Raw genomic sequence first — 9,876 nt, 5'->3', positions numbered from 1 at the left:
CAAACCTATGGTGTAACAAAGCTAATGTTTTTCTCTCTAACCTGGAGAGAAGAAGAGAGAAGAGCCAAACTGCCTTTCAGCAGCGGCTTGATGACTTGGCTTAGGAGAAATCTTGGCTTCTTTGACCTTGAATTACCATTCAGCTTCTTCATAAATAAGCATGTTCACTGGATCCATAACTGTGCTCATTAGTATGCGTGCTATCAGTTGGCTTGGTGTGTGTGTGTGTGTGTGTATGTGCGTGTGTGTGTATGTGATTGATCTTGTATGCAGATCCATATCTGATGAGGTGGAACACAATCCCTTGGGGCCTTTGAAGAGGTAATATTCAGCATGATAATATTTAAAGGAGAAAAGCTAAACCATATAGGGGAGTTTTCCCACCAGAGACAGGCGACAACAGAGGAATGAATGATGGAGTGATGAGGGGTATTGTGTTGGGGCGCATGGGGGTGTGTGTGTGTTTGCATACGGCATGTGTGTGATTGTTTCATGGTGAATATTGTAGCTTACAAATAGAGACAAATCACTTTCATCCGGTCCTACTGGATTTTAGAATAGCAGCAGAGTGGATTTGTTGGTTAGTTTAGGTTGGTGGTTAGATTTAACTATCCATGGCATTATAGATGAACCAGTGATCATGTCCTATGCATAGACCAATAGCTGTACCTTGTATTTGGGTACAGACTCTCTCCTCTGCCCATCCCCTTACCCTCTACCCCCTTTACCTGTCTGTGTCCAAAGTCATTGAGGATGGTGGCCAGTTTCTTGGTGTTGGCGTGCTGCCGCTGGGCGACGATGGCGGGGTTGGGGTCTCTCCAGTCGACAGAGAGCCGGTGGAGCCACATTTCGGCCTGCTGCAGGTGAGGCTGCTTCAGGCTGGGGTCGAAGCAGTGGACCTCACAGCCCGCACTGGCCAGGGAGCGCTCCAGGGAGCGGTCGTCCACACCCAACCTGCACCGCACACAGCACAGGAGAGAGGGGCGGAGCGTGTAAGGGTGAGGAGGGGAAGGGTGATGCATGGACAGATCTATTGACATTTAAAAAGGTTGTTGAATAGGTAAATGCATGGGAGGATCAATGGATTCTGGATTATAAAATCCCATATATAATTGACAGACAAATAGACGGAGAGAAACAGAGATACAGACAGGCTATTCTGCACATATCATACACCACACAAACACTGTCAATACTTTGTGGTCCCGACTTGCCCACTTGAAAGCTCAATGAATAATTCAAAAGATAAAGGTAGAAATATTTGTTTTTTTGTTTTTGTTTCTCTCTCTTGTCTCTTTTGTTTCATGTTTCTCTCTTTTGTTCTCCTTCTCTATGTCTCCCGTTTTTTTCCGGTGGTCTGCTCCTCCACTTTGCAGACAATCTCAGAGTGATGTGTAAATCTGAGTAGACAGACACTTCTCCCCATCTTCCACTTACTCTTTCATGCTCTCTCTCACCCCGCTCTCCCTCATTTCTGCCTCGTTCCCCTCCTCCCTTCTTACTGTCATTCATCCCCACCCCTCCCCTCCTCTAATTCTGTCATTTTCTCCCCTCTTTGTCTCTCGGTCGCCGTCTCTCCGCTCCCCTGTGTCTTGTTTGTGCTGCGGCTGTATCCTGTAATTGCGGCGGAGGGAGTATATTTCACAGTACACGTCTTTTACAGATGAGGCACCCAGGTCCCCGAATGCATCTCGCCGGCAGGAAGATGAGAGATGAGTGGGAGGGAGAGATTGAGATGCAACGAGACATCTCTCTTTTTTTTTTTTTTTTTTTTTTTATTACCGCACTAAATATTTCAACGAGAGTTTCCCCCAAGTCACTGGTTGGGGATGTTTTGGCTGGGAATGAGCGCGGTGGCACTTTAGATGACAGGGATCAAGGATTACTCATGAGGGGGAAAGCGGGGAAAGCCGCAGTGAGTCAAAACCTCCTCCGGATGACAATGCTGATAAAGGAGAGTCTCCGCTAGCTGTGATATCTTCTCTCATGCGACTGCTGTGGATGGATGGCCGCGTAAATGTGTGTGTGGAGGAAATACTACTTCAAACATGGGGGTTATAGGGGTTATCAAGGGCTCCCTGTTGACTACAGTGTCATGGCAACCAGATTTGAAGGTGTATGTGTCTGAGTCTGTGTGTATGTGTGTGTGTGTGAGGTGGGCCACGAAGGGCCACTGGATCCTAAACCTTGTAAACAGAGCCTTGAATCCGCCTGTCCTCACATTGAACTGTTATGTGAACAGTCTGCCAGGAGGTTGAGAACTTCTAAGGCAAGGAGGGTCATAACAAACGCTGGGTGGGCTGGGAAGGTTTCAGCCGGCCTTTCAAACTCTCCTCTCTTTACCCCCCACCCCCCACCCCCCCCCATCTCTGCCACCGCATCTTTTCCTGTTTACCACTTCTTTGTCTCAATATTCGGTATTCTGTAAATATTTCTGTCTGTCTCCACGGCTCTCTCAGTCTCTCCGTTTCCCTCCTCTTCCTCCTCCATTTCTCTTTCTCCTTCTATTGCGGTCTTCCTATGCTCCCCCATCCTCCTGGACACACGGCAGCCCATTAATATACGTTCAATGAGTGATGAAGTGCAGGTATTTTTAATTCCCATATCGTGCTTTAGCCTAAATAGCTGCTCTAAATTTGAACGGCTCCGTCGGCTTACAGTGCACCGGGAAGGTTACGGTGAGTGAGTGGGACCTCTGTCAAAGTCAAGCAACGGGAGAATTTCTGCACTGCTTAAGATGTGGACAAGATAACGGGATGTTAGCTGCATGGCAGCGCAGCTACAGGGGGCCCGCATGAAGAGGGTGGATGACTGACTTTGCTATTGTCTACAGCCCTGTTCTGTGCTGCTGCGTTCCTTGGGGGGCAGAGAAGAGAGAGATGGAGAGATAGAAAGAGAGCGGTTGGTGGGGGGAGTCTAGTTTGCCGCTTCAGTTACATTTGAGAGGAAGAAGCAGAGATATCTCACGCTGTCCTTATTTCTGGGTACCACAAATGTCATCCTAAAGCAAAAAAAAGAGCAAACCAGTGCCTGTTCTCAAGGTATTGGTGTTAATGGAAAAGTTGCAACATATGGCCTACTGTCAAAGATATCTTCTGTTAAAAACATTTAAAGGTGCACTCTCACTTTGTAGAGAAAGTGCCGACACAACCACATTTGGTGCTGATAATTTAAGTAAGCAGGTTGCCCATAATGACCAGCTGAAGTAGCTGCCACTATCAGCAAGACAGTACTTACAGTATCTTCAACTGTCAGACACTTACAGAAACTCCACAACACAGTGAGCTCCATACTGACTCCTGATCAGAGGAACAACTACTCCCAACTTCTCTATCACTGCTTTCTCCATTTTCATTCTGGTGGTTGTATTTGTTGTAAACTGTACCATGAAATCCCACCTCTTCTTTGTTGCAGTCGCCTCACAAAGAAGTATTCCAAGTCATGTCTTCACCTTGGAAAATATGAACTTTCCACTTTAAAAAGCACTCTGCTTTGCCAGATGCAGCACCTTTCCACAGTGGAAAGGATTTATTTGGACCGAATTGCTCACAAACCAAAAGTATTACTAACATCCAAAGCTAAAATTTTCATGATGAGTAGTTTTTGAGAAAAATTGCTCTGTTTCAGGTCTGTGTGCTATCGGTTGCTATGGTAACAGTGTCATCCATGCCCATGCTTATGCTGCCTCAGCTTTAGGGTAAAACTGCAGGACGAGACCGAATTGCGTGAGGTTCAACGCACACTTTTGTAGGCCGGAAGGTGGACCGTTTTTTTATGTTGAGTGATATATCTTCTAAATAGATGATCTTTGGCTACATTCAGCATCTGCTCTCATGTATAGAAGAGAATATTTACAGAATAGGATTAAAAAGACAGAGGTTGATTGAAAGTAGTGAAAGAGGAGGAAGATGGAGGAGAATGAGAGAGGGAAGTTACTGCAGGAAAGGTGGAAGGTGGATCATTGGTCTTTCATGTGGAAAAACACGCTGCGCCCCCCCCCCAAAAAAAAACAAAAAAATCCCCGCTCCCACCCCTCCCCCATGTGACAGACCAATCAGAGAACAGCTGCTCATCCTGCCCAGGCACGGCCATGCATGGCTCGTTAAGCAGCATGCAAATGAGACGTATCAAACACACACGTGCGTGCACAGACACATATGTGCATACACAATTATGTACTGCATTCATTGGTGTACACACACACACACACACACACATTTAATGCTATTTGACATTTCCATTTAAGCCAGTCGCATTGTAGAGCAGTGGACTGTGTAGTTTGGGATTGGCGAGTCTCCTGTAAAGCAGGGCAGAACTCTCCTGAGGATAAGATACTCAGCATACCTGGCATAGATTCAAGAGTATGACCAAGAGGTCTGTGTGTGTGTGTGTGTGTGTGTGTGTGTGCGTATGTGTGTAGGTATGTCTGGTTGTATGTGTGCATGTGGATTCCTCCAACCTCTGGGTTTCTGTGTCATTGCGTGTGTGTATGTGTGTGTATTCATGTATATGTGCCTGTGTGTGTGTGTGTGTGTGTGTGTGTGTGTGTGTGTGTGTGCCTGTGTACCAGGAATCTAGGTCAGATAGGGGACAGGGAGGAAACTATCACTTGGTGTTCCCAGAAAATGGAACTTCAGAGAGCCGTTAAACTTGATTTACATTGGGCTGTGCATTGGGCTTTTATGACTTTTCTTTTGTCATTCATGGAGTTTGCGGTTTTTATAGAATTTCAATTTTTTGTGTCGGCTTTCTGTTATTGCATTAGTCAGAGTTGAGGGGCGTAATTTGAATTAATTCCAGAGGTCTTATGGGATCAGTTTGATAGGAGGAAAAATGGTAATGCAGCTTTCGTTGACTTGAAAAATCTGATTTGTGAGTCACATTTTCCCAAGCTGTTATTCAGGTCAAACATTAAACTGTTTGCATAAATCATTGAGAGGACGCATAATAATGCTGCCCTGCTTTTGAAATGCATATGTGCACCTGTGTACGTATCTATCAAGCATCTTTGTGTTCGATGCAAGTTTGCACAAATCCTTTCTCTGTGTTTGCATGAGTGTGTGTGCATGTGAGTGAGACCTCCCATCAGTCAGCCAGAGGAAATCAGATCAGTTTTCCTCCAATCTCTCCATTTGACCTCTGACCCCCTCTCCATAGAGAGGCAGGAAGCCAGAAATAGCAGTAATCCCTAGACATCTCTCTCTCTCTCCTTCCCTCCCTCCCTCCCTCCCTCCCACATCAGTATCCATGCCATGCCTGCCTTAATGCCAGCACACCTGTGCCGTCTCTCAACAGCCAAATTAATAGGCCCCCTCTCTCCAACAGTCAAATCCCTTTAGACCCCTGTTACACCTCAGGACAGCAGGGTCCGGGCTGGGCCGGGCCGGTCCAGGTGGGAGCTATTGGATACACAGCCAACTGAGAGTGATTGACTGTCCAATCTCAAGAAGGTCAAATACCTTGGTGGCCTGACCGACTTGATTCAAGATTACTTGCCACTCAAGGAGAGGGACTAGACGGTGGTGTGGATGTCACCGTGCCAGGTGGGTGTTAGGGGGGTAGAGGTGAGGGAGGAAGAGAGAGATAGAGAGCGAGAGAGAGAGAGTGAGCTGGCCCTCACTTGTGCAAGAGGTTTAGGGTTTATAGCATTAGTTTCCACTTGGGTTTAGGGTTAAGAGTAGATTTAGTATTTTAGGTAAGGGTAATTGTTAAGATTTGGCATGTGGTGGAGAGGGTTAAGTTTAGGGTTAGGGGTTAGGGAATGAATGTATTCAATGGAAGGCCCTCACAAATCTAGAAAACCAAGTGTGTGTGTGTGTTTGTGTGTACCCACCCGAGAGAGTAGACCCTGCAGTGCTTGCTGTGTATTCTGTGGGTCAGGCTGTACTTGGGGTCCAGGCAGACAGCCCAGGGACCCTTGGGCTCCTCCTGGTCAGCGTCCTCACCGGCCAGCGTTGCACACGACACCTGGACACATAACAACACAAATAAAGTGTTATGGCGGCCGTTTCTGCTGGCAAAGACGAGAGTTTTGTTGTGTTGAGTTTGGACTGATCTCTGCAAAACCTGCATGGAGCTGGTAGGGATTCAGTGTTTTGCTCAAGGACACTTCAGCAGGATGGATGCTTGCTGTCACAGGAGGTTGGACGCTGGTTCTCCAGTCAAAGAGCGGCCTCCCTTCTCACTACCAGCCACCCTGCTGCCTAATTACTGTATAATTATTGTAATTGTTGCATTCATCATTTTATCATTATCACCATCCAGAACATTTCTTCGACGCTCATTGAAAATCTTTCCTTGACTCGCAAACAATTTTGAATAATAGTCGCTCACTCTTACACACACACACACACATGTATTCATCAAAATTCACACTGGGGACCTTATTCATGTGTTGATGCGCTTTTCTGTTGAGTGACGGCCTCTCTGTCTCCCACTGGCTTTCCTTTATTTTCTGTGACAGCGGTGGAGAAAGGACTGGATGAAACTTGTGGAAAATGCATTCTCCTTGACTCAAAGAGCGAGGGAGCACCTTACATCTTGCCTTAGGCCCCAAGGATAGAGCTGGGCAAGGCGAGTGTAAAAAAAAAAATATTCAGCTATTCAGCTTCTCACCGGTGAAAGTCTGGAGTCTCAGGTACTGCATGTGTATAGACTATGCTGAGTATCCTAAACATAAGATTCAGAAATTCATACTATTATAAAAAAAAAAAACTACAAACAAACAAAACGCCATCCCCATCATTCAACAGTGATACTACATTGATGTTTCCAATACTGTTTAATACTGCAGCTGGGCAGATGGTAACAAAGCCATCATGGATGAATTTGAGCACTTCATGCTACAGTTGCTTCACTAAATGTTTCCTCCAAATGTTTGAACAGGTTTGATGCAGATGAATTCACAATTAGCCAGTTTCTGATGCAATGCATATAGACAGCATGCATAATGTGTACTCTGTGATGGATTTAAAGTGTAGCTAAGTACAATGCTTTGCTCAGAACATAAGTAAAAGAAAAATGACTGACTGCACAAAATACTCAAAAAAGTGGAAGTACACGAAAAAGCTACTGAATTCCACTAATTCAAGTTAAAGGTAATTTGTTACTTCCACACTTGAGATCAAACTTTATCTATACTTTTTTGCATATTGTGGAGTGTATTGTATGAAGCTGAATCAGGCATGAATAGGATAGAGTTTGGGTTCTTAGATTTAGCTTTAGAGGAACTGTGTGTGTGTGTGTGTGTGTGTGTGTGTGCACACGTGTGTGTGTGTGTGCACGTAGCGTGTTTGTCAGACTTAGGTCAGATAGTATTTGCAGATGGGTGGGGTTTGTCACATAAGACAATACAGTGAGTGCCAGGAAGTTTAAACAATCACAACATTGTTTGAAAGCCAATTAATATATATATACGTTTCTGTGACTGACAACCCAGCTGACGCTATCCGAACTGCTCTGACGTGATAAACCCCACCCATATGGTTCTCCAAACACATAACACAAACACTGTGAATTATTTGCGACTACCATTTGACCCCGGTGTGGTGCGTGTGTTGGAGACAGAGTGTTGGACTACAGTAGATGGACTATTCATCATGTTGTGCAGCTGGGGCTGATAAGCCGGCGCTGCCAAGTCTGTACTGTCAACAGCAGAGTGAGAGAACAGGGGAATGAGAAAAGAAAAGAGAACAGACAAGGAGGAGAGGCAGAAATATTCCCTCCTCTATTGTTTTTATATGCTGAAGGATCAATACAGTGACAGCAGACTGGCAGGTTGGTTCAATCCCTGGTGCCAATAGTGACCAAAACTGCTGAAGTCCTGTCCAATGCTACCTAAGCCTTATGAATAATGTATCACCCAGTTCCAATGATTGAATGAATGCACACTAGCTGAGATGCAGTGATGCAACACAACAGACGATTGCTTGCAATAAGTCATTGTGGTTCTATTTGTTCCTGTAAAAAAATAAACTCATATATATTGATCCAAGCCTTTATTATATACAGACCTTTTTATTGCAACACTTCTCTCAGTGGTATGGCAGAAGCCTTTGTCACTACAACTACAGTTAGTTGAGAAAGTGGCCACCACACTCCTACAACAATCAAATGTGTCAATATCGCTCATGTCTACACTGACTTCACATTCTGTACAAACATCAAGGTAAAGCTTTGAACCTTTTCATTACAGCACAGCTTTGCACCTGTATATATACATAATGTGCCAAATAATTAGGTCCTGCTCTGCCATGACTTGCCTGCAACGCAAAGGCCAATGTGTAGTTTCTAGTGTGTGTGTGTGTGTGTGTGTGTGTGTGTGTGTGCATGTGAGTGTGTTTGTGTGGTGCATCTCCAGTTTGTTGAGTGACTATGCCTTAGCACAGGAGCTGTTGAAGGCAAATGTTTGCTGTCTGGTTGCTTAAGCCCTGTCTGCTGCTGAGAGTTTGCAGAGGAAAGAACACTGACACAGACTTGATGATATGTAGCAGAAATATGGCTCTATCATGCATCGTTCAAGCATAAGCAAGACAGCGTGTGTGTGTGTGTGTGTGTGTGTGTGTGTGTGTGTGTGTGCTCGTCTTGTCCACCGCGTGTCCTACAGAGTCTAATAACTCGCAGCTCACAATATTCACTCAGCTTATTTGAAATGAGGCCAGAGCTAAATTTATACAGCAACCATTGCCTTGTAATGAAAGCAATAAAGAATGAAGCAATGATTACTGTTACTCCTTGCTTTCCAAAAGCATTCCATATAGTCAGGTAATGATGAGCGCTGTATCTCAGCCTGTTCCAAAACCACATCCCATTACGCTATTGAAATTGACATCTGAAAGTGCTCATTATGTATGTTTACATCCCTGCCTGCTTTCACAGAGCAGCTCCTTTGAGAAAGTTCCTCTCTCAAGTGAGTTAGAACTTTACAGCCTCAAGTTTCTCCTCCTCTTAGTAATATGTATTGTTTCCTTGCTGAGGTCTTTTGAACATGCCTATTTATCCTTCAAATCAGAGCCTTTACTGGCAGGTCGGGCAGGAAGGGAAGGGACCAACCAAGGGAGTCAAGAGTGGTGTCATTGTGTCGCAGGGAAAAAAAGTCACCCGATGCGTCTTTGTTGGAGCATAAGTGTTTCAGAGCGCTGCATGTGAACCGGCCCTTAAAGAGTACACTCTATGAGCATGCTATTGCACGCGTGGGCGAATGTAAAAATCTATTTCAACGGATTCGAAACACGCTAATAACTCCTTTATGCCCGCCGTTTGTTAATGTGTTAGAACCGACAGCATTCATCAACGCACAATGCACCGCATACAATGAAATGTCTTTCTTGATTATTTTGCCACTTCACTCCTGCAGCCTAATCAGTGGCATTGAGCTGTTGGCTGCTGAACGCTGCTGCACCGAACACTGAGCTATACAATATGACCTGAAAGCATGTTTGCACTGAGCGGACAGTGCATTGAATGATCAGTATCTATTGTTAAGGTAATAGTCTATTCTGTATGCGGTGGAAGATGTCACACATGTCGTGCTGTTGATGGTATAAGTTGTATAGAATATCCATACTTATCGGTGTGTGTGCGTGTGTGTGTGTGTGTGTGTGACTGCACGGACTTATAGAGTTACATTGACTGCTATTGATTGGACAGTTGTGTCGCAGGCCATCTCTCTGAGTAGCAGCTCCACCAGGCACTGTGTCAGTCAGCATTACAGCTGAGGATGCTGTTATGCCCACACCGGCTCCCTCTCCGCCTGTCACTGTGTATGACGGACAGCTCCCTTCAACAGCACCCCACACACACACACACGCACACACACACACCTACACGCACGCGCACACACACACACAATCGCGTTCTCTCTTGTGCTTTCTCTCT

The 9,876-nt window shown here is 45.2% G+C and overlaps 1 protein-coding gene across 1 annotated transcript in view; it reads right to left on the bottom strand.

Annotated features, from left to right (window-relative positions):
• Positions 1 to 728: 728 nt before the first annotated feature.
• LOC139643662 (probable methyltransferase-like protein 24) overlaps positions 729 to 9,876 on the bottom strand; it is a gene marked incomplete at its 3' end in the record, with an annotated part of 28,531 nt that continues 19,383 nt past the window's right edge. The window contains exons 3-4 of the mRNA XM_071518877.1: positions 5,834 to 5,967; positions 729 to 954 (exon numbers count right to left, since the gene is read on the bottom strand). Coding sequence (XP_071374978.1) covers positions 729 to 954; positions 5,834 to 5,967 — 360 coding nt within the window. The remainder of the gene's footprint in view (positions 955 to 5,833; positions 5,968 to 9,876) is intronic.

Source organism: Centroberyx affinis, unplaced genomic scaffold, assembly GCF_046629955.1.
Source record: "Centroberyx affinis isolate AG114_WGS23_722 - 3 ecotype Tasmania unplaced genomic scaffold, CSIRO-AGI_Caff_v1 ptg000640l_1, whole genome shotgun sequence".
Taxonomy (NCBI): domain Eukaryota; kingdom Metazoa; phylum Chordata; class Actinopteri; order Beryciformes; family Berycidae; genus Centroberyx; species Centroberyx affinis.
Note: the sequence above shows the minus strand (reverse complement) of the source record. Positions and strands in the feature narration are given on the sequence as shown.